A 23,292-nucleotide genomic window follows, 5' to 3' on the forward strand; every position below is an offset into this window, starting at 1 on the left:
TTGATGATCTTCCCAGCCGTGAAAGTCAAAATTCCTACTTGAAACTAAATCCTCCTGGAACACTACACAGGCATGAGGGGGAAGGGGAGGGAAGGGAAGAAGGAAGATCTATTACTTAAGCAGACCTGAAATTCAGAGGAGGGGGGAAAAAAACCAGGAGAGTTAATTCCCTGCCTGAATGTCAGAGATGGGTCTGAACCTGGGCTTGCCCCATTCCCCCCTCCTTTGCCCCCCACTAAAACGAAATGCGGGGGAGGTGGGTTGGCTGGTTTAAGAGGGGGGGAAGATAAAGCCACCCAACTCCCTTGATCTTCTGAAGCCCTGAACTCTCACATTCCATTTATAGCTCGAGCTGGAATGACATCCCCCTTGATTAGCAAGCTGTCCAATCCAGCTGCATGTGTCAGGACTGTACGAGGCACTAAGTGAAATATATATATGCCCTTAAGAGTTTAGCGCCTCGGGTCCAGCGCCAGGGCACAGGCTCTAGCTCATTCTGACCACTGCTCCTCTCCCAGGAAGCACTCCTAAGGTTTTTGGCTTGGGGTTTTTTTAAGTTTGTTTGGGGGGTTGGTGGCTTTTTGTTCTTGGGGGGGGGTTGGGACACCTTTACTTTCAAGTTTAAGCACCACAAAATGGCACCAAAGAAGGATGTAAAGAAGCCAGCAGCAGCAGCAGCGCCAGCACCTGCGCCAGCGCCAGCACCTGCCCCAGCTAAGCCCAAAGAGCCTACAATCGACCTCAAGAGCATCAAGGTAAAGGGATGAACATGTGCTGAGTGTGGACACAGAGGGCAAAGGCAGCTGAGACCTGCAGGGGAAGGCTGCTTGCGCTCAGCTGCCGTGTGGGGACTGCGGTGAAATGAATGAGTAACCTCAGGTGATGGATGTGCTGACCTGCCTGAGCTTGCTTTGATTGTTTGAGTGGCTGGAGGGGCTACTAAGGCATGACACGTGGTTTAACCCACCAGTGAAGCCTGGGGATTTCAAAAGTGGTTTGGAGTGTGGCCCTTAGAATCTGTTGACAGGTCAGCAGCACTCAGATGTTTGACAAAGCTACATTTAAAAGGGAGGGTGGGGGGAATACAAAAGAAGAAGAAAAAGGAGGGAACAACCCCAAAAGTAGATACATGAGGAGAGGAAAGGGTTACTGACACTTGAAATGCAATGGGTTTCCCACAGTACCCTGTTGAAACCAACCCTCAGTTTGCAGTTTCCCCTCAAATTCCTTCCCAAAGTTTGGCAACCACCTGCTGAGGCTTGGGTGAGGTGTCCTGAGAGCAGCAGGGCTTACCCTGAACAGCAGAAAGGAAAGAGGGTTTCAAACAAGAGGGCTGTGGCACTTCCCTCTGTGGTCTTTGCACAGCAAAGCAAACACTGAGCGAGACCACCAGCTGGGAAGCCATGGATGGCAGCACTGCCAGCTCTTTGCTGTCACCCTTACCTATTTGCTCAACATGTGCAATGTGCTGCAAATTGAAAGCAAGCAAGAGGGGGGGAAGAGCCTCGTGGGGTTTCCCTCTGACTGCACTTCCATCCCAGTATCTCACACTGGCTGTGGGCTTTGTGTGCTAACCAACATCATGGACCCTTGCCTTCAGAGAGAACTCTCCCATCTGGGAAATCATTTACCTAGGAGGGAAAAGAGGGAGGTCAAGTGGCTAAAGGGATGAAGAGACAGAGCAGTTTCTCAGAGTAGGACTATAAATAGTTATTCTCCACCTCCCTGGCAAGCTGATTGGTCCTTAGAGCAATTTGCTGGATTCTGTGTAAGGAATCGTGCCTATTATGGAGAAAAGAAGGGCCACAAAGGCTCCTAATAGGACATTATGGAGAAAAGAAGGGCCAAAAAGACTCCTAATAGGACATTATGGAGAAAAGAAGGGCAAAAAAGACTCCTAATAGGACCTTGTGCAGAAAAGAAGGGCCACAAAGGCTCCTAATAGGACCTTGTGGAGAAAAGAAGGGCTACAAAGACTCCTAATAGGACCTCATGGAGAAAAGAAGGGCCAAAAAGACTACTAATAGGACATTATGGAGAAAAGAAGGGCTACAAAGACTCCTAATAGGACATTATGGAGAAAAGAAGGGCTACAAAGACTCCTAATAGGACCTTGTGCAGAAAAGAAGGGCCACAAAGGCTCCTAATAGGACCTTGTGGAGAAAAGAAGGGCTACAAAGGCTCCTAATAGGACCTTGTGCAGAAAAGAAGGGCTACAAAGGCTCCTAATAGGACCTTGTGGAGAAAAGAAGGGCTACAAAGGCTCCTAATAGCACCTCTTAATTTTCAGCTGATGATAAGTTCTGTTCCAGGTACCTTAATACCTGGAGTCCCAAGGTCAGGACCTGTTTGAAGCTCATTTCAATTTTCACCGTTGTGACTCAGCCTTTTTGTGAAGCAGTGCAGCAGCTTCTCATCAGGCTGAGGCTGAAGCCACTGAAACATGAGCAAGAAGGGGGGGAAAAAATAAATGCCATTTTTAAATGCTCTGAGTGATCATAGTCCAGGCTGCATGAAGAGGTCACTGCTGCTGAGCATACTGTCTAAAAATCAGCTCAGACCTCCTATTGCACACAGCTCCAGAGATGAAGGGGAGTGCAAGCTGGATTCCCTACTAAACAATTTCACAGGGTTGGATAGCTCTCTGTGCCCAGTTCATTAGGAGGAAATAGAATTTTCAGCTCCAGTGATCCTAGCTAATGTGCCTTTACATAAATAGACTTTAACTAATACATTAGCAGCTGAAAAATCTGAAGCATCCTCTGCAGCTCCACTCCTTCACCCTGGCAGGAAATCCATATGGTGGTAGCAGAGAGAGAACACTCCAGGGTTTGTCATATTCAGACTGGTAAGAAGAGACTAACCCCCTGAATTCTTTTGAAAGAGAACAGCAACTGAAGTATTTCCCTCTGTCAGTGGGGGAAGCAAAACCTGGGCTGGTTGGTAAAGGCAAAACTGTTCTTGCAGCACTAAGGGCAGCAGGTCAGCAGGATTGTCCCTGCTGGCAAATAAGGGAAGAGGGTAAGCCAAGAGCAGAGTGATAGAGGTTGCAACGTGGGGGGTGGCACAGCCCCCTGCCCTGCATGCTTGTTGCTAGCATGGTTATCTCCCCACAACTCTCTCTTCCATTCTTGGTCATGCCCTTACCAGGCAGGGAGGAAGGTGCTTCCCAGGGGAAGACAGAGCTCACCACAGCAAAGGAGGCTGCAGAGTGGTACAGAAACCCATGCTGCTGGCAAGGGTGACACAAATCCCTTCTATGCCCTATCTTACTTGTGGTGGGTTGAGAATTCCCACACACACAACTATAACATTTGCCAGGCCAGCTCAGTGGAAGCGAATGAAGCTCTATTTGCAAGCAAAACTACAACCTAAAGTATGGAATGCACTAAACCTGGACAAAACACACAACATCCAAGTATTTGCAGTTTACAAAGAGCACAAGAATCCCCCTGGACAAACCAGGGAGCTACTAATAGCTTCCCCCTCCCTGCTCCCTTACCCCCCTGTACACGATAAAGGAGAGGGAAGAGCAGAGAGCTGTTTGACTCAGCCACAGCAAAGCAATGCAGCCAAGGTCAGCAAAGCCAGCAGAAGCCAGAGCTAATAGCTGCTAGAGTGAAGGAGTGAGAGAAAGTTAGTATCCTCAACTAGCTTTTATGTTTATCTGTCCCATGGGTTATTTAGAACTTCTCAGTGTTTTCCTTTTTACATCCAGTGGTGGTTTGTTTGCATTCTACTACTTTCTGCTCAAGATCTGTGGAGGATTTTCTAGGCACAGCCTAAAGCTGCCACGTTACCTCTTTCACCTGAGACCTCACGTGGCTCAAGGGCTGTCCAGGCAGACTGTGGCACCCTGGGTGCTGAGCAGTTTGAGAAGGTACCGGCAAACCACTGCGCCGCCTTGGAGCAGGGGCTAGGGTTCAACAACTTCCCAAGGTCTCAATCAGCCAGGATGGTTTTTCATCCTTTGAGAGTTCAGGCAGTGAAGGAAATCAGTGTCTCCTCATAAATGAGTTGCCTGGGAAATGTGGCAGAGTCAGGAAGCCAAATGTTCGGAGTCTTAGCCCAGTCCCTTAATGAATCTCCCATTGCTCCCTCCAACCACCAAAGTCTCAGCATGAAAAAGACACAGCACCACTTCCAGCAAAGCTCTAGAGCCAAAGAGCACTTAAAAACTAATCTTGTGCCCAGGATCAGTGAACAACCCTGTCCTGAGGCTCTTTGCACTGATTTATCAGGTGTCAAGCCAAAGACCCCAGCACTTTGAAGAAGAGCATCAGGTGGGCTCCCCTCTGCTCTTCAGGGAGACCAGCAGCCACCCGGAGCCTGCTGCTGAGGAGGTGGCTGGGGAGCACCAGGCTGCAGCACCACCGTGGCCTGGGGAGTCCCACACCAGGCAAGCCCACAGAAAGGCTCTGGTGGCTTTCAGAAAGAGACATCCAAGCCCCTTCTAACTGCTTACAGCTGGAGTGGGGAAGGGTAGGGCTGCCTGATAAGGGTTCCCAGCAGCCAAGTAAGTTACATTTGGCAGTGCTGCCTGCGTGAAACTGGCAGCAGAGATGACAATATTTTCCAAAACAAACGAGGTGAGGGGGTTGCCAGCGTGGGTAGTGATTGTTTTGGTGTTATCCCTCCCCTTGGATGCCCTGCTTGGCCCAGCTTCAGGGAATCTGTTGTCTGAGCCTCGTGGGGTGCACCACTTTGAAACTCAGATTTCTCTCCCCTCTCTTAAGAGGTCTCAGAAGCTGGGGGGTCTTGTAAATGCAGGCACCCCAAAACTGCCTGTTGCCATGACAGACCTTTCACCCTTTGCTGTTCTTCTCCCTCCCTCCTCCCTCCCCCCTCCCTTTAAATTGACCCAATTAAAGCAAATATTTGATAGTTTGCTAGCACCAATAGCAGCTGGTAGGGGATTTCCTATTTTTGAGCACCATCTGTTGACTCTAAAAGCAAGTAACAGGAACATCAAGCTGCTAAAGCCTCAGATCAATCCAACTTAGGCTCTTTCTCAGCTCCCCTTATTTTATAGTACAACCACCACAGGAAGAGAGCCAAGGCAGGGAGGAAGAATTAAGTCTTTAAATGGAAATGTAAAGGCCCTTTTCCCCCTGTTCAGGAAACAACAACACAAAAATGTTGCACAAACCTTTCCAGACTGAGCTCCTGTTTCCAGTTTCCCTTATTACATGGCCTGGATTTGCAGAAGAAGGAGAAAGGTTAAAAGAGACAACTGTAAGCGAGAAGAGAACAGGGGGATGGCTTCATCTTACCAGCAGAAACTAGCCCTGGTCAAAGGCAAAATGAGCACAGGAGTCATTTTCTAAAGAGACTGCCCCCACCCCGAGAATTCTATAGTCAAATCTGTGGCCAAGGACACTTCTAAAGAGATCTTTGCTGCTTCAGCCTCCTTCTCCCACGCTGAGTTAGTGAACAGTGCTACTACAGATCTGCCTCTGCAACAGCTGAGATGAGACCCCGATGGTGAGCAACATCTCAGGCTTGGTTTGGCAACTGGGGCAGTGTGCAATGGTCAACCTCACAGTGCTCACATCAGTTGAACTAACAGGAACCCTGTGTTGGTTTTTTTCACTGGAAATGTCAGAGCCCTTCCCAGCACAGGGAACCAGCCCTTGGGCTGAGACCAGGCCCATAGCATTCACTGGGACCTTGGGGGAGGGCAGTGATCCATAGGCTTCTGCTCTTCAGGTGATGATCAGAACATGTAGCACCCTGATGGGTTTCACACCTGTGGTGAGCTGAAATTACCCTCCCCCAACTAATTTGAGAGAATTACCCTCCCAAAATAAAATTGACAGACTAGATCTGTTTGGGATGGAAGGAAATGAAGCCTCTCTGGTCCAGGGGACAGTTCACCTCCTCCTCCCACTCCCTCCCTCCCTCCCTCCTTCCCAGTACCTCACATAGTAGTCAAAACAGAGATCCCCTGGTGGCAAGACCACGAAAGAGAGGGAGGAACATTGCAAGCAGAAGCAACAGAAGAAGAAAAGAGAACAGAGAGAACTCTTTATGCCTCTACTCTATATCCCCATTAGCAAGCCAATGAATTCTATAGACCTTAGCATTATTTTCCCTTTGCATCCAATGGTAATTTGTTTTACTCTCAATCTTTGCAGTCATGATCTAGGCTAAAGTTTCTCCCTCCAACTGTAACAACACCTGAGTACCCTCTCTGAGGAGAAACTTGGGTTCTTGCAAGGCTCCATGGTGTAAGTGATGCTCACTTGGTACACAAGGCTTTCCATGCTGATGTCTTTAAGGCTGAAATCCCAGGACACCAATCAGGCCATGGCCAACTGCAGGCAAGCTACCTATATCTTTATGGGGGAAACAATTGTACATCATCAGCTGGGAAGGACTTGGGAACATAATTGAACATCATCAGCTGGGAAGGACTTGGGAACATAATTGAACATCATCAGCTGGGATGGACTTGGGAACATAATTGAACATCATCAGCTGGGAAGGACTTGGGAACATAATGTACCATTATCAGCTACAGAGGACTTGGGGAAATAACTGAACATCATCAGCTAGGAAGGACTTGGGGAACCAATTTAATATTATCAGCTAGGAAGGACTTGGGGAAATAATTGAACATTATCAACCAGGATGTTCTTGGGAGAATAATTTCTTCTTATCAGATTGGAAGGACTTGGGAAAATAGTTTAACATTATCATCTACAAAGGACTTGGGAAAATAATTGAACATCATCAGCTAGGAAGGACTTGAGAAAATAATTCAACATTATCAGCTAGGAACTTGCTGAGGCCATGGGTAGCTGTGTGATGCATGCTAAAGCTTGCTGCATGGAAGCATTTGGTTTTTACCTACAGAGCTCTGAAGGCAGTACAAAGTGTTTCTTCAAGTGTCCTTAATCCTGATTACATTCACTGCTCAAGTAGGTCATCTCTGAACAGGTATTGCATTGGATGTAACCAGAGAGAGAGAGAAAAAATAATCCCTTAAAATGCACTGACAGAAAGCTTCTGGGCTGGAGGGCAAGCAGGGCTGCAGATGTCAGCTGAAGCACTCAAAGAACTGTTAAAGCTGCAGACAAAGCCCATGTGGAGCTGTGGAGTGAGAAGAGGAATGCTGACAGTAGCTTTGCTCCCACTGCTGAGGGAGCCTCTTTCTTGGAACTGGAGAGTTTCTGCCTGAAAGCTTTGGCACAGGTCTTCAGCTTATGTCTGATCCAGGAGGATTCACTGAGGCTGATACTCCAGCTAGACAAGGTCACCAGTCCCCACTACCCTTGTGGGTAGGAAGGGGACAAGTGTCACTTAGCCTTAAGAGATGGAAAGGTGCCCCTCTGACACCATCCAGACCATCTTCCAGCTACCACTTTGAGACACAGAACCATTGGGGATCCACCTGAGCAGAGCAACCTCAGCCAAATCCCTTGCTCCAGTGAACGCCAGCAGTGATGCCAGACCCACATCAGTGGCAGTTGATAAACCACTGGACAGGCAAGGTATGGCAGAGGAAGGACATGGACCCCATGGAGCAAGTCCAGAGGAGGACACAAAAATGACCAGGGGGTTGGAGCAGCTCTGCTCTGAGGACAGGCTGAGGGAGCTGGGGGTGTTCTGCCTGGAGAAATGAAGGCTCCAGAGAGACCTAAGAGCAACCGTCCAGGACCTGAAGGGGGCTACAAGAAGGCTGCAGAGAGACTGTTTGCAAAGGCCTGCAGGGACAGGACCAGGGACAATGGCTTCAAAGTAGAGCAGAGCAGATTTAGATTGGATGTGAGGAAGAAGTTCTGCACCATGAGGGTGGTGGAACACGGGAACAGGTTTCCCAGGGAGGTGGTTGAGGCTCCATCCCTGGAGATATTCAAGGTGAGGCTGGAGAGGGCTGTGGGCAACCTGATCTAGTTGGGGATGTCCCTGCTGACTGCAGGGGGGGTTGGACTGGCTGACCTTTGGATGTCCCTTCAGATGGCCCTTCCAGCCCAGCCTATTCTATGATTCTCTGTAGAATTAATTGGGAAATTAATGATTTGCTTTTTAAAGATCCTTTTTATTTTTTTAACAAGATCCTTTTTAGTCACCCACAGCTTCAGCAGCATTTTAAACAACCACACTGCCTGCAGCCTTTGGAGAGGCTGTGGAAAGTGTCAAGCTTGGGGAGAAACAGTGGGGTTTAAAGAAAACTACAGAGAGTAACATTTCAAGAGCCGCCTGAAGTCATTTCAAGTTGTGTGGCAAAGCTTTCCTCCATCCATTAAGAGATCAAACCAGATCAAAGGCACAATATTTCTACCAGGCTGTTTAAAACCACCTTAAAGATTGTGACAGATAAGTCACAGGATCTTTGAGCTCCTTACATAAGGCAACAAGAAGGTGACCAATTTAGCCAGTGACGAGTAAAGAAAGAAGTTGTCTGTAAGGAAAGATGAAACAGCCCAGCTGGAAATTTGCCCTGGCTTGGCTGAGGCTTTTCACATCTTATCCCCACTGCCAACAAGCACTTTGGCCTGGCTGGGATACCGCAGGGCAACACTTCCAGTGACATTGATGCCACAGCACGGCCGCTGGGAGGCACATTCAAACAACAAATCCCTCCCAGGGCAGGGGCTCCAGAGCCTCACACTGCCTCTCACATCCTCTAACTGCACTTAGTTTTGTGTGGAAAGGGTCTTTTTTACGTGCAAGCCCTTCTCCCTTCCCCTGCCCAAATACTTTCCTCCTCCCCCCTTCCTCCCCCCCAAGAAGGCTGATGTTCAAAATGATCAACAGCATGGCTAGAGCATATAGAATTGTCAGGGTTGGAAGGCACCTCAAGGGTCATCCAGTTCCAACCCCCCTGCCACAGACAGGGACACCTCACACTAGAGCAGCTTGCTCACAGCCACATCCAGCCTGGCCTTCAAAAGCTCCAGGGATGAGGCTTCCACCACCTCTTTGGGCAGCTCTCCTCTCACAACAGATCTTTGTTTCCTAAGAGCTCATCTGCTCCTAGTGCTCCTCCACCTCATAAAAGGCTAAATCCATCAGGCTGTTGATTCTTACTTCAATGAGAAATTGCCTCTCTAAAATGTGTGGCATCAATCAGAGAAGCTATTGAACCGTGGTGAGGGATGAGAGAATGACAACTCACTTCTCAGAGGGACTTGAGAGCTGTGTAATCCTGCACTCAGAGATGTCTGCTAGAAGATGTGTGCAGCTGTATTCAAGGAGGAGCAGGCACTGATGGTGAGCAGATATCCTGAGAACTGCTGTAGGCACAATCCTAGCTTATCTCCAGTGGAAAAAAGGAATGAGGGAAAAAAAAAAGGGGGAGGGAATAATTTTCATTGGTTTAAGGAGTGAGACAGGTATTCTTCACCCCTTCCCAAAGGAGTATATAAAATGCTCCACACAGCATTGGAAAGAATTGGAAGTTTAAATGGAAGCACTATTCATAACTACATGTCACAGTGTAAAGGCATACACAGTATCACAGTACCACAGTGCATTAATGGTTGGAAGGGACCTCCAGAGATCATCCAGTCCAACCCCCCTGCCACAGCAGCATCACCCAGGGTAGGCTGCACAGGAATGCATCCAGGTGGGGTTGGAAAGTCTCCAGAGATGGAGACTACACAACCTCTCTGGGCAGCCTGCTCCAGGCCTCTGTCACCCTCACTGCAAAGAAATTTCTCCTCATGTTGAGCTGAAACCTTCTCTCTTCAAGTTTGTCTCCACTGTCCCTTGGCTTATTGCTGTGCTTGGCCCCCTCCACTTGACCCCCAGCCCTCAGCTATTGATAAACATTGATCAGATCCCCTCTCAGCCTTCTCCAGACTCAACAGCCCCAGGGCTCTCAGTCTCTCTTCACAGGGGAGATGCTCAAGTCCCCTAAGCATCCTCATGGCTCTCCCTTGGACTCTCTCCAGCAGGTCTCTGTCTCTCTTGACCTGGGGAGCCCCAAACTGGACACAGGATTGCAGCTGTGGTCTCAGCAGGGCAGAGCAGAGGGCGAGAAGAACCTCCCTAGCCCTGCTGGCCACACTTTTCTTGCTGCACCCCAGGATCCCCTTGGCTCTCTTGGCCACAAGAGTAATAATAACAACAAGAAGAACAACAACAATAATAACTCTGTCATACAACTCATACATAATGGCTCAGCCAAGTTGGAGAAATTCAGGTCCTTCTGGTTCCTTCAACCTCCCATTACTTCTCTGGAGCTATGAGGGGTGGCTATTTCAAACCAAGCTCCTTGGAGTTTCACTACCTCCCATAAAGCCCAGAGACTCAGCATGGCCTCTGACCATGCAGAGAACACTGTGTGGATCAGAACAAATCTCAGATCACTGCAAATTACTTCTTTCTATTTCCTGAAGTTTATGGAACCTCCTTACAGAGTAAGAAATCTTAACTTTAATTTCTTTTAAGGAGTGTTTGTAACATTTTCTGTGCCACTCTATCTCAAAGTGGTGGTCAAGCTCTTTTGGGTGGTGGACAGTAATAAGCCAAGGAAAAATGAGCAGCAGAGGGAATCAATAGAAATTAGAGAGGAGATCCATGGTGGGACCTGTTACTGTCACACAACCATTCCCATCCTGCTTCCATGACAATCTTGGCCCAGCTGAGGTGACAAGGAAGGAAAAAGCAGCTTGGAGCAAAGTTTTACGTTGAGTCACAGCATTGATTTGGAGGCTTGACCTGGGCTTGGAGAGCTGAGATCTTTGCTACCGAAGATCAGCCTCTACCTCCTGCAATCTACCTGGAAACTGCCCACTTGTAGTCCCACCCTGACCCCTCTATTCTGTAATTCAGGAACATCTTCTTAGCTCACAAAGCCTTCTGGGGGGGGTCTTAACTCCTATCCCAGCTTCCTCCTTGCCTCCACACTTGCAAAAGTCTGGGCAGCACCTCCTATCACAGGAGCTGCTGGCCTGCCGAACCCCAGACCTAGAGGAAGAGTGTCCTGGATTGACTCTGTGGCATTCTTTTCCCCTGCCCACCCCTCAGCTACTACCCCAGCAATACAGCTGGGTCCAAAACACACAGATGAATTTCACCACCCTTGAAAGTATTCAGAGGGTGACCAGAATAGCTTCAGTCAGGCACCACCTCTGCCAACAGGTTAGTCTGCTCAGAGCCAACAATGGCTCAAGCTGAGCAGCCAAGCAGCAGCACCACTCAGCTAATGTTCACCTTTGTTGCCCATACAAGAGGTTGAGCAAAGCCCAGCCAAGGTGCAAGGACCATCCAGCTGCATCCAACACAACCTGCAAGCCACATGTGAAAGCAGCCAGCTGGGCAAACATGGCACCTCTCACCCTCAACGCTTCAAGGCTCATTGGTGAAATAGAATCCTTCCCTGTAAGGAAGTCTTGGTAAGTTTGGACATGGAATACCTCCTCTGGAGAAGTATGGACCCAGAAAGTGCTGACATGAATCAAACTTACTGCTTGCCACACTCCCTGCCCCTCTCCAGCCTCCTAAAAATAGTCCTCCTGAGACGTCGATCAAGACACGGAGCCTCCTGTCACTTTGCCCTAAGAAAGCTAAAGAACTCGCCAAGGGGAGGGACCACTTCCTTCTGACACCTAATCCAGGCAATGCCGTCAGCACCCCCACATAAATAAGGGGGAGGCAGGCCAGGGAAGCAGGACCACTCTCAAGACCTCTCAAGCCAATCCCTCCTGCCCGTCTGCTGCTCTGCTTTTCCAGCTCTAAGCCATGGTGGGTCCACTGGAAAGCTCCTTGGTTAGCAGCGAGGCAGCCTAGTTTAGGGCAGCAAACTGGGAGTTGTGGGAGGAGGGAGGGTGGGGAAGGATGGGTCCAGAAGGCAGCTCAGGATTGCTTGGGTTTCCTCCTCAAAACCTGAAGGACTGTAGGAGGTTTTTTCCAGGTAGCCTCAAGTTCCTCAGCAGGCTAACGGGCGCACATGCAGCTCCAGGCAGAAGGGTTACAGTTTGCTAGTGCTGCCTGCTAAGCCTTTTGTAACTCTCCAGTTGGATGGAAACTACCAAAGCAGAGAAGGAAAACAGCACTATTTTTATGGAAGTACATAGCTCAGTTTAGTGCTGCCCAGGGAAGGGCTGGGGGTGATGTTCCTGGAGGTGTTTAAGAACAGCCTGCATGAGACATTTAGCACCATGGTCCAGGTGCTTAGTTAGGGCTGGGTGATAGGTTGGACTTGATGATCCTGGAGGTCTCTTCCAACCCGCTTAATGCTGCGATTCAGCGAAACAGTGTGCTGCCAAGAGCTCAATTTGGAACACAAAGGCATTGGGTTTAATTCCTGCCTTAGTGTGAAGAAAAGCTGATGGTTAAAAGCAAGGGCCTTAACGAAGCAGGGCTATACTAAACATGACCTGACGGTGCATCAACGACTTCAGGGCTTTCCCTGGCGGGGGGTGGCAGGTTCTAAGGGAAGCTTCAAGAACAGAGCCAATGATGCATTTTTCACAAGAGAAGTTGCTAGTTTAGGTTGCCAAGGCCTAATTAGGTAGGAGGCAGGAGAGATGTAAGAGCACTCAGTGCTATTTGCTTTCTCTCAGTGCATTTTCGGAAGTATAGTTCTCTTTCTCTCTCTCTCTTCCTTTCCAACTGCAGTCCTTCACTCCTGACCAAATTAATGGTAAGTGGAATAAAAGTTCAACTTCTAATGGGCTGGGGGGGGAGGGGAGGGGGGGCAGACGTTGGGGAGGGTGGGGACACAGAACTGCTAAGGAATGTTAAATGTTCACCCCTCTTAACAACTCTTCTGCTGCTTGCATCCCTCCTGCGAATCTGAGAGGCTCTTTTTGCTGCTTTGGAAGATGACTCACGGCTTGAGCTGGATGCTTTAGAAAACAAGCAGGTTCTCCGCCCCCCACTCCCCAGCCCCCCCTTCCTAAGCTATTTTTTGTGGTTGATTTCCTTCCAACAGATCGAGTTCTCCAAGGAGCAGCAGGATGGTAAGTTACAAGAGAGCCAATGTGGTGTGTTTTCTTTTCATGTGCGTGGGTTCACGGAGGAGCTACAGGCTCAGAGCTCTTAACCGTGGCAAAAAGGGGAGCTAGGACTCCAGCTGGGATAAATCTCCACGCTCTTGACTTCAGAGCAGCAAGTGCTGACTTATGCTAAACAAGCACCTGAGCAGAGCCTGACACGGAGCTTATCTGGGTGCTTGTGTGCTGCCCAAGCTGAGGAGTTTGGGCCATGGTAAGGAGAGGAACTCTGCTGCTGTTGCCAGCTCTACCTACTGAACGTTTTCCAGTTGTGCTCCTCCTGTACTGACCACGCTCAAGGATGCTGAGAACAGGGGCTTGCAACTGAAAGTGACAGGGAAAATAAAGGAAGGGCCAAAAAAGAGAAGGAGCTGGCTGAAAATTTAACTTAGCTGCAGCAGCATTCCAGTTTTACATGAAGTGAAGATGCAGGAGGCCTACAGGTCACATTTACCAGGAGGTGTGGTAGAAGGGGAGGAACAAAGGCATGAATATACTCATGAAGCGTGGAAGCTCTGTCAGGCTGTGCTGCCATCCAAGCAGAGCTGGGCAGGCTGAGAGCTGGCTGCAGCCAAACCTCAGGGAGTTCTACAAGGACAAGTGCAGGGTCCTGCATCTGGGGAGGAACAACAGCAGGCACCAGGGCAGGTTAGGGAATGCTCTGCTGGAGAGCAGCTCCATGGAGAAAGACCTTGGAGTGCTGGTGGGCAGCAAGTTCTGCATGGGACAGCAATGTGCCCTGGGGCCAAGAGAGTCAGTGGGATCCTGGGGGGCAGCAAGAAAAGAGTGGCCAGCAGGGCTAGGGAGGTTCTGCTCCCCTTCTGCTCTGCCCTGCTGAGACCACAGCTGCAATACTGTGCCCAGTTTGGGGCTCCCCAGGTCAAGAGACAGAGACCTGCTGGAGAGCCATGAGGATGCTTAGGGGACTTGAGCACCTCCCCTGTGAAGAGAGACTGAGAGCCCTGGGGCTGTTGAGTCTGGAGAAGAGAAGGCTGAGAGGGGATCTGAGCAATGTCTCTCAATAGCTGAGGGCTGGGGGTCAAGTGGAGGGGGCCAAGCTCTTTTGGGTGCTGCACAGCAATAAGCCAAGGGACAATGGAGACAAACTTGACCAGAGAAGGTTTCAGCTCAACATGAGGAGGAACTTCTTTGCAGTGAGGGTGACAGAGGCCTGGAGCAGGCTGCCCAGAGAGGTTGTGGAGTCTCCTTCTCTGGAGACTTTCAAACCCCACCTGGATGCATTCCTGTGCAGCCTACCCTGGGTGACCTCTGCTGTGGCAGGTGGGTTGGACTAGATGATCTCTGGAGGTCCCTTCCAACCTCTAACATTCTGTGGTTCTGTGAAATAGTTAGCAAGTGAGTGATGTGCTTAAACTGCTGCTTATAAACACAGCAGTGTGGATATGCTGCAATTCTTGACCATCTTGCTGTGTTCTCTGCTTCATGGATCACCAGCAAGCTCCACATGATTTCACCCCCCCACACTTGTTAGAAAGGTCTGATTAAGAATTCTGGCATGGACCAAAAATCCTCAGTGAAGCTCTGGAAAGCTAATCTGGAATTGTTTTAAACACCCCAAGAAATGCATTTGGACTGGAGTAAATAATGCAGGCTTTACCAAGTGTCAAACATTCAGCAGCAAATTATTTACAGCCAGAAGCCTACTAAGGATTTAGAATGGGAGATACAAGGAGTTACCAGAAATCCAGAAGGAAAAGAACAGCTAGAAGCAGGGAGAAGAAAGTCCTGAACTTCCTGAACAGCAGCCTGCTTGGCTTCCATGAGGAGAGCAATAAGGAAAGAGACAGTGCAGTAAGTGAAACTGTGGAAGCATTTATTTGTCCTGCAGTGCAAACACTCCTTCCTGGGCACAGAAATCCATTTGTGTGACTCTTCCTCACTTTGAAATGCTAAAGCTTTCACAGAAAGGTTGGGATGGTTTGTGGAGGAAATGCCATCTGATTCTAAGCTGTGGGCATCGACAGCAAAGCCAAAAGTTCCTCTCAGCTTCCCTATGTATTTCAGATCATCCAGCTGCTGTAAGGCTGCAGTGACAGAACCAAGCAGTGGAGCAAGTTAAAGCTACTTAAGAGGGGGGGAGAAATTCCCAGGAACAGAGATGTCCCACCCTCAGGAACTATTTCCATCCATGCAGGCTTCACCTGCCAGCAGCTGCCTAGCACCCTCCTCACTGAGGGGTTTTAGTTGTGCTTATTCCAGCAGAGGCATAAACTAGGACTAGCTATATCTATATCTATATCTATATCTATATCTATATCTATATCTATATCTATATCTATATCTATATCTATATCTATATCTATATCATAACTATATCATAGCTATATCATAGCTATATCTATATATCTGTATCTATATCATAGCTATATCTATATCATATCTATATCTATATCTTTATCTATATCTATATATCATATCTATATCTATATATCTATATCTATACTTATATCTATATCTATATCTATGTCTATATAAAAATACATTCAAATACACACTCCACAGCAAAGACCTATTGCAGTGAAATTCATGCCTGGAGAAGAGAAGGCTCTGAGGAGACCTTCTTGTGGCCTTCCAGTGTCTGAAGGGGGCTACAAGAAAGCTGGGGAGGGACTTTTGAGGGTGTCAGGGAGCGATAGGACTCGAGGGGAATGGAGCAAAACTGGAAGTGGAGTGGTTGAGATTGGATGTTAGGAAGAAGTTGTTCCCCATGAGGGTGGTGAGACACTGGCAGAGGTTGCCCAGGGAGGTGGTGGCAGCCTCATCCCTGGAGGTTTTTGCAGCCAGGCTGGATGTGGCTGTGAGCAAGCTGCTCTAGTGTGAGGTGTCCCTGCCCATGGCAGGGGGGTTGGAACTGGATGATCCTTGAGGTCCCTTCCAACCCTGTGATAGATCTATGATTCTATGAACTAAAATAATTTGTCTGAGCTCAGAACTAAGTGAACATAGAATTCCAGGAGATTTACAAAACAGAGACACTCTCCTGATGGCTTTGCTAATAGCAAACTGGCACTGGTTTATACCTGGCTTTAAGTGCCATTAATGCCTCAGCTAAAAGATGGGATCATAGGATATGAATCACTGTAGCTCTGTCAGCCCCAGCTGCTGGAGCAGGAGCTGAGAGCCAGTTGGTGTATTGTAAGGGGAAGATCTACAGAGCTCCAGAAGGCTTTGATTTCATAGCCTGGAATAAAAGCTGTAAGGGGAGATAGCAGTAAAGGGCTGCAGGTCTCTTACACCAGACAGTCAGAGGGTTAGTTTCAGATGTATTAGGTTACAGCCTCCCAGGCTGACATCCTGCATCAGCAGTTTGACTGGGTGCCAGCAGCTCTCCCAATGAAAGAAGCATATGGATGGCTGAAGCAAGAACCTAAATGCCTCTGTGTCACATGTCCCCAGCAGAAGAGGAATGAAGATGTGATTTCAAATGTGGTTTGTTACTCCTAAACCTGCCCCAAGGCGTGGAAACTGCCACCTACACAAGCTGTGAAACAGAGCCTCTCTAAGCTTCTGGAAGTGCATCACAGCCAAGGGAAAGACATTTTTCCTTGGTTGGCTTGGACCTAAACCACAGCATCTTCAGACACTGCAGGGTGGAGAAGACTTGGACCTAAAACACAGCACCTTCAAACACTGCAGAGTGGGAAGGACTTGGACCTAAACCACATCATCTTCAGACATTGCAGGGTAGGAAAGTCTTGCACCCAAACCAGAGCATCTTCAGACACTGCAGGGTAGGAAAGATCAACAGCACAGCCCAAGATGCTCTTGTCATAAAAAGCCATCTCTGAATCTTGGAACAAGACTCTTGACTCCTGCTCCTTCTCCTTTTAAGAGCAACTCCAAAACCTTTAAGTATTTTTCTTCTTTGCCACAAATACTCTAAGCCCCTGAAATAAAACCTAGTAAGGTGATTAACATGGAGCTTTGCAACAGAAGATGAAGACTGGCAATGCAATGAAGACAACTCTCCGTGCTTATCCTTATAGGTGAATTGTCTGTGCCCCAAGTTCTTTGTCATCAGCAAGAGAGAACTAAGTGAAGGTTGATCTTTCAGTAGCGCTGAAAGAAGCAAAGTCTCCAAGTGTGCCTGCTGGAAATGTGCTGGAACAAGGCACCACACAAGTAGTGTCACTGGAAAAGCTGAAAGCAGCAGGGACAGACTGCACAGGGGAGAGAAGAGAGGAAACAAACACAAGTAGCAAGGTCGCTATAAAGGGAAAGTAGAAGTAGGCACATTTGAAATTCACTTTTGAGTTTCTCCACAAGCACTGTGTGGTTGTGATGCTAGGATTGCTGGCAAGAGCAGTGGAAGCAGGCAGATGTTTGGCACTGCTGGGTACTTAGATGAGTCTCACTCCTCTGGTAAGCTAAAATGGATGATAAGATTTTTGCCTTCTGCTGTGCCGCATCAAGAAACCTGCTCTTGAATGGCAAAGTTTGCGGAGGGCTTGTGTTGCCCGGTGCTCAAAATAGCACAGGGTCAATCACAATGCTACCCGTGGCTGGGAGAGCCAGGGAGAGCTGTGAAAGGTACATATAAACATTTAAAAATAGTGAAACCAAAATGTCAGAGGGGAGGAGAACTTCTTGGCATTGTGGGCCAAAGATTCCCGTGGCTAACTCCCCCGGGAGCTGGTGGACCAGTGCCAGGAGACAGCTGGCGCACGTCTTTATCAATATGGAGCTGCCTGCCTCAGTTTAACTGCTGCTCTTCCCTTGCAGACTTCAAGGAGGCCTTCCTCCTCTTTGACAGGACTGGTGATGCCAAGATCACCCTGAGCCAGGTGGGCGATATCGTCCGGGCGCTGGGGCAGAACCCGACAAATGCCGAAATCAACAAGATCCTGGGCAACCCCAGCAAAGAGGGTAAGTACCCTGCAGCCTCTTATGGGCCCCTCTCAGGAGGGAGAGTTGTAATTCAGCAACATCCATAGTCCCAGCAGGAGGAGGCAGCTTGGGGGCATCTGCTGCAACCCTCCAGTCCCTTTTGAAGAGGATGATCAGAGAATCATAGAAAGGTCCGGGCTGGAAGGGTCCTCCAGAGGTCATCCAGTCCAACCTCCTCGCAGTTAGCAGGGACATCCTCAACTAGATCAGGTTGCCCAGAGCCCTGTTGAGTGAGGTGATGCAGAATATGGTGCTCAGAAAGAGGGAAACCTCATCTTTAGGATGTATCAAGAGAAGTGTGGCCAGCAGGGCCACGGAGGTGATTCTCCCCTGCCACTCCACTCTGGTGAGTTCCCACCTGGAGCACTGTGTCCAGTTCTGGAGCCTCTATTACAAGAAGATGCTGGAGGTACTGGAAGGTGTCCAGAGAAGGGCCACAAGGATGAGCAGAGGGTTGGAGCTGCTCTGCTATGGAGACAGACTGAGGGAGTTGGGGTTGTTCAGCCTGGAGAAGAGAAGGCTCTGAGGAGACCTTCTTGTGGCCTTCCAGTATCTGAAGGGGGCTACAGGAAAGCTGGGGAGGGACTTTTGAGGGTGTCAGGGAGTGACAGGACACCATTCCCACTGGACATTCCTATTTGTAATTAGAAGAATAGTCTCTGTCATCATGTCTAAGAGACACTGAAGGGCTCATCACAGAACCATAGAATCAATCACAGAACCATAGAATCTTAGAATGTTCTGGGCCAGAAGAGACCTCCCAAGGTCATCTAGTCTGACCTCCCCACAGTCAGCAAGGACATCCCTTTTCAGACTGTTGGGGCTAAAGACTTCTGTTTTGCTGGGTTTTCTTGGTTTCTATAGTTCCCCTCCCCAAATCCACTCAAAGCTCAGCTAAGTCTAAAGGCTAGAACGAGCTGTGCAAATCAGGTGGGAGGCTCTCCCACATGCCAAGACAGCCATCCTGGAGGAACACCCAGAGAAGTCTCTAACATACAGCAACTGGTGCTTTTCTTTCCAGAGATGAATGCCAAGAAAATCACTTTTGAAGAGTTCCTGCCAATGTTGCAAGCAGCTGCTAACAACAAGGAGCAGGGCTCCTATGAGGACTTCGTTGAAGGTCTGCGTGTCTTTGACAAGGAAGGCAATGGCACAGTCATGGGGGCTGAGCTCCGCCACGTGCTGGCTACTCTGGGTGAGTGACCATTAGCTCGGTGAGAAATTCAGGAATTGCTGCTCTTTTGAAGGCATAAGAGAGGTAGGAAAGACTGTCACAGGATCAGAGGATGTTAGGGGTTGGAAGGGACCTCTGGAGATCGTGGAGTCCAACCCCCCTGCCAGAGCAGGACCAGAGAATCCAGCACAGGGACACATCCAGACAGGGATGGAAAGGCTCCAAAAAAGGAGACTCCACAACCTCTCTGGGCAACCTGCTCCAGTGCTCTGTCACCCTTACAATGAAGAAGTTCTTCCTCATGCTGAGGTGGAACCTCCTGTGCTGTAGTTTATATCCATTGCCTCTTCTCCTATCACAGGGCACAACTGAGCAGAGCCTGTCCCTGTCCCTTCCTTTCTGACCCGCAGCCCTCAGCTATTGATAGACATTGATCAGATCCCCTCTCAGCCTTCTCCTCTGCAGACTAAACAGCCCCAGGGCTCTCAGCCTTTCCTCATAAGTCAGTGCTCCTGTCCCTTCATCATCCATAGGTCATCTATAAGTCTTTTTGTTACTGACCCCAAAAATAAGGGAAGATGTAGGGCTCACCTGGGGTGGTGAGGGGGTGTCTGCGTGACTCATAGCTGTCTCCACTCTCCAGGTGAGAAGATGACAGAAGAGGAAGTAGATGAACTCATGAAAGGTCAGGAAGACTCCAATGGCTGCATCAACTATGAGGGTAGGTCCAAGGGTTCAGTGCCCTCTCATCCTACATGGCTTTCAGCTTCTCAGACTAATCAGTTAGACAAAGCTACAGCTGAGTTAGGGTACATGGTAACAGCTCTTGCAACTGCCTAGCCTACAGTCACTCCCCCCACCCCAAAACCACACTAGACTGAATCACAGCAGAGAAGACTTCTTCATTCAGGACCAGATCTCCAGACTGAATTTATGTGGGTCAGAAGCAGTGCCTGGAACCAATCCTGTCACTAATACTCAGACTAAGTGCTCTGTTTGTCATCTACTTAGCTTTTATCACATTTACACAGGAGGAGAATTTGATTTGTCCATCATGAAACACACAGACCTTTTAAATCACATTGTTGGATGAAATCTAAGAAAGCAAAGGTGGTTTTGATGCCATCAGCTCAGGGACATCTGTTCTTTTCAAAGGTAGTTCCCAAAGTGCCTTGCTCCTTCTAACCAGCTGCTCCTTCTAACCTTGCTCCTTCTTTGCTGCTCCTTCTAACCAGCACATCTGTGTTTTCCCACAGCATTTGTAAAGCACATCTTGTCTGTCTAAGTGGACCTCCCCCAGACACCACCAAGGGTATGTTCTTATTTGCACCTTGCCTCTTTGCTATCATTAAAAGCTTCTATGTGCTCATGGCCACACAGAGCTTATGAAAGCAACAGGACACCAGCTTCCCAGCAGCACAAAGAGAACAAAATGAAGCTGTAAGGCCTGGATCAGGAAGAGTGTGGCCAGCAGGAGCAGGGAGGTCATTCTGCCCTGTACTCAGCACTGGTTAGGCCACACCTTGAGTACTGTGTCCAGTTCTGGGCCCCTCAGTTTAAGAAAGATGTTGAGATGCTTGAAGGTGTCCAGAGAAGGGCAAAAAGGCTGGGGAGGGGTCTGGAACACAGCCCTGTGAGGAGAGGCTGAGGGAGGTGGGGGCATTTAGCCTGGAGAAGAGGAGGCTCAGGGGGGACCCTATGACTCTCTACAACTACCTGAAGAGAGGTTGCAGCCAGGTGGGGGTTGGTCTCTTCTGCCAGGCAACCAGCAACAGAAGGAGAGGACACAGTCTCAAGCTGTGCCAGGGGAGGTTAGGGCTGGATGTGAGGAACAAATTCTTCCCAGACATAGAGACTGGCCATGGGAATGTGCTGCCCAGGGAGGTGGTGGAGTCACTGTCCCTGGAAGTGTTTAAAATCAGCCTGGATGAGGCACTCAGTGCCATGGGTGAGTTGGGTGATAGGTTGGACTTGATCTCAAAGGTCTTTTCCAACCTGGTTAATTCTGTGAAGCTGTTCTCCAAAAGCAAATAGGAATGCAGATTCCTGAGTCTTGTTCACAGCTTTATAATTGGTTGGAAACTGTTTGGTAGATTTTTCAAGCATACCCAAACTGTGAAAAGAAATGCTCAGTTTGTTCATGAGCCTGGAAACACTCAGGCTTGAATACCACTCCCTTACCTCTGTTGTCATACAAAGTTAGAGTTTAAGCTATGCAAACCACCAGCCTGAGACATTAATGCTATCAATACATTGATTTTTGTGTGTGTGTTTGTTTAAATAAAAGAGACAAATTGAAGCACCACTTCCCAGTAATTCATAGATTCCTGCAAATACAGAGCAGCCTGGGTACTTGCATGAACTGCTGAGAATTGCTCTTCAACCAAAAGAATCAAAGAATCATAGACTCATAGAATGACAGAATGGTCTGGGCTGGAAGGGACCTCCAAAGTCATCCAGTCCAACCTCTCTGCAGTCAGCAGGGACATCCCCAACTAGATCAGGTTGCCCACAGCCCTCTCCAGCCTCACCTTGAATATCTCCAGGGATGGAGCCTCAACCACCTCCCTGGGCAACCTCTTTCAGTGTTCCACCATCCTCATGGTGCAGAACTTCTTCCTAACATCCAATCTAAATCTGCTCTGCTCTGATTTGAAGCCATTGCCCCTGGTCCTGTCCCTGCAGGCCTTTGAAAGCAGTCTCTCTGCAGCCTTCTTGTAGCCCCCTTCAGGTCCTGGCAGGTTGCTGTTAGGTCTCCCTGGAGCCTTCTCTTCTGCAGGCTGAACACCCCCAGCTCCCTCAGCCTGTCCTCAGAGCAGAGCTGCTCCAACCCCCTGATTATTTTTGTGGCCCTCCTCTGGACCTGCTCCATGTTCTTCCTGTGTTGAGGGCTCCAGAGCTGCATGCAGTACTCCAGGGGAGAAGAGCACTCATCTGAAAAGACTATTCAAGTAGTCATGATCAATAGCCAAAAGAGGGCATCCGAAGTACACACTCATTTAGCAGTTCTGCTACAAGCAGGGCAAAACAACCAACCCAACTCACCCACCCACCCACAACCTTGATATGCTGCTGTTTAATAAAAAATACCCCACCAGCAGCTGTCTTTAAAATGCAGACATTAAGCCAGAGCGGGCCTGGGGCTTATTTGCAGTGTTAGTTATCCTGTACCAGGAAAGCAAAGTCCTAACTCCTGTATGAAACAGCAACCCCCTCCAAAGAGAAACCAAGGGCTCTGTCACTCTGCATTTCTTCAGTGACCACTGACCTCCCTTTCTTATTCACCTCAGCACCAGAACAAGAGGACACAGCCTCAGGCTGCGCCAGGGGAGGTTTAGGCTGGAGGTTAGGAAGAAGTTCTATACAGAGAGAGTGATTGCCCATTGGAATGGGCTGCCTGGGGAGGTGGTGGAGTCACCATCACTGGAGGTGTGCAGGAGGAGACTTGATGGGGTGCTTGGTGCCATGGGTTAGTTATTTAGGTGGGTTGGATTGGTTGATAGGTTGGATGCAATGATCTTGAAGGTCTCTTCCAACCTGGTCTATTCTATTCTATTCTATTCTATTCTATTCTATTCTATTCTATTCTATTCTATTCTATTCTATTCCTGTTCCTATTCCTATTTCTATTTCTATTTCTATTTCTATTTCTATTTCTATTTCTATTTCTATTTCTATTTCTATTTCTATTTCTATTTCTATTTCTATTTCTATTTCTATTTCTATTTCTATTTCTATTCTATTCCTTCTCAGAACAACTCCAAATCAGAACGACCAGAGGGCACTTGAGATTCTTGCTCAGTCTGTCACCACCAGCATGGAAGCTGCATAGAACTGGATGAGGAGCCTCCAACCCCAACACTTTTCTTCCTTCAACCAGTGCATCCATAGGCATCCCCTCTGGGTGACTACATTCAGTTGAAGAGCCTGAACATTCACCGAGGCAAGCTAAACGGATTCAGCTGCTACCATCCAGGACCCATCCATCCATCCATCCATCTTGATCATCTCCTTCCATGCTGTTTGCACTGAAAGAATGTCATCTCTTGGGGGGGAAAAAAAGGCATCAATAAATCCCTGTGGTCACTTTTGGGCTATAGTTTTATTTATTTATTTCCCCCCTCTACAGCTGCTCAAACCCACGGAAAGCAGCACTCAGCACTTCAGTTCTTTTCACAGTAGATTGGATTTCACAAAATAAAAGTTCTATTAAAGCAAAAACAGAGATAGAGATAGAGATAGAGATAGAGATAGAGATAG

At 48.5% G+C, this 23,292-nt stretch overlaps 1 protein-coding gene across 2 annotated transcripts; it reads left to right on the forward strand.

The window, feature by feature from the left end:
* The first annotated feature begins 597 nt into the window (after positions 1–597).
* Positions 598–23,005, forward strand: MYL1 (myosin light chain 1). Of its 2 annotated transcripts, none has more exons than XM_009898472.2 (7): positions 598–755; positions 12,890–12,917; positions 17,694–17,837; positions 18,880–19,053; positions 19,676–19,753; positions 20,289–20,344; positions 22,786–23,005. In XM_009898472.2, exons 1-6 carry the CDS (start codon positions 636–638, stop codon positions 20,315–20,317), a joined length of 573 nt encoding a protein of 190 aa, XP_009896774.1. In that variant the 5' UTR covers positions 598–635; the 3' UTR covers positions 20,318–20,344; positions 22,786–23,005. The 2 variants fall into 2 exon arrangements, with proteins under 2 accessions (XP_009896774.1, XP_009896776.1); XM_009898474.2 differs by lacking the exons at positions 598–755; positions 12,890–12,917 and adding exons at positions 11,597–11,697; positions 12,574–12,598 and having other exon boundaries at positions 22,786–22,984.
* Positions 23,006–23,292: the final 287 nt, after the last annotated feature.

This window comes from Dryobates pubescens, chromosome 37 (assembly GCF_014839835.1).
Source record: "Dryobates pubescens isolate bDryPub1 chromosome 37, bDryPub1.pri, whole genome shotgun sequence".
Classification (NCBI taxonomy): Eukaryota; Metazoa; Chordata; class Aves; order Piciformes; family Picidae; genus Dryobates; species Dryobates pubescens.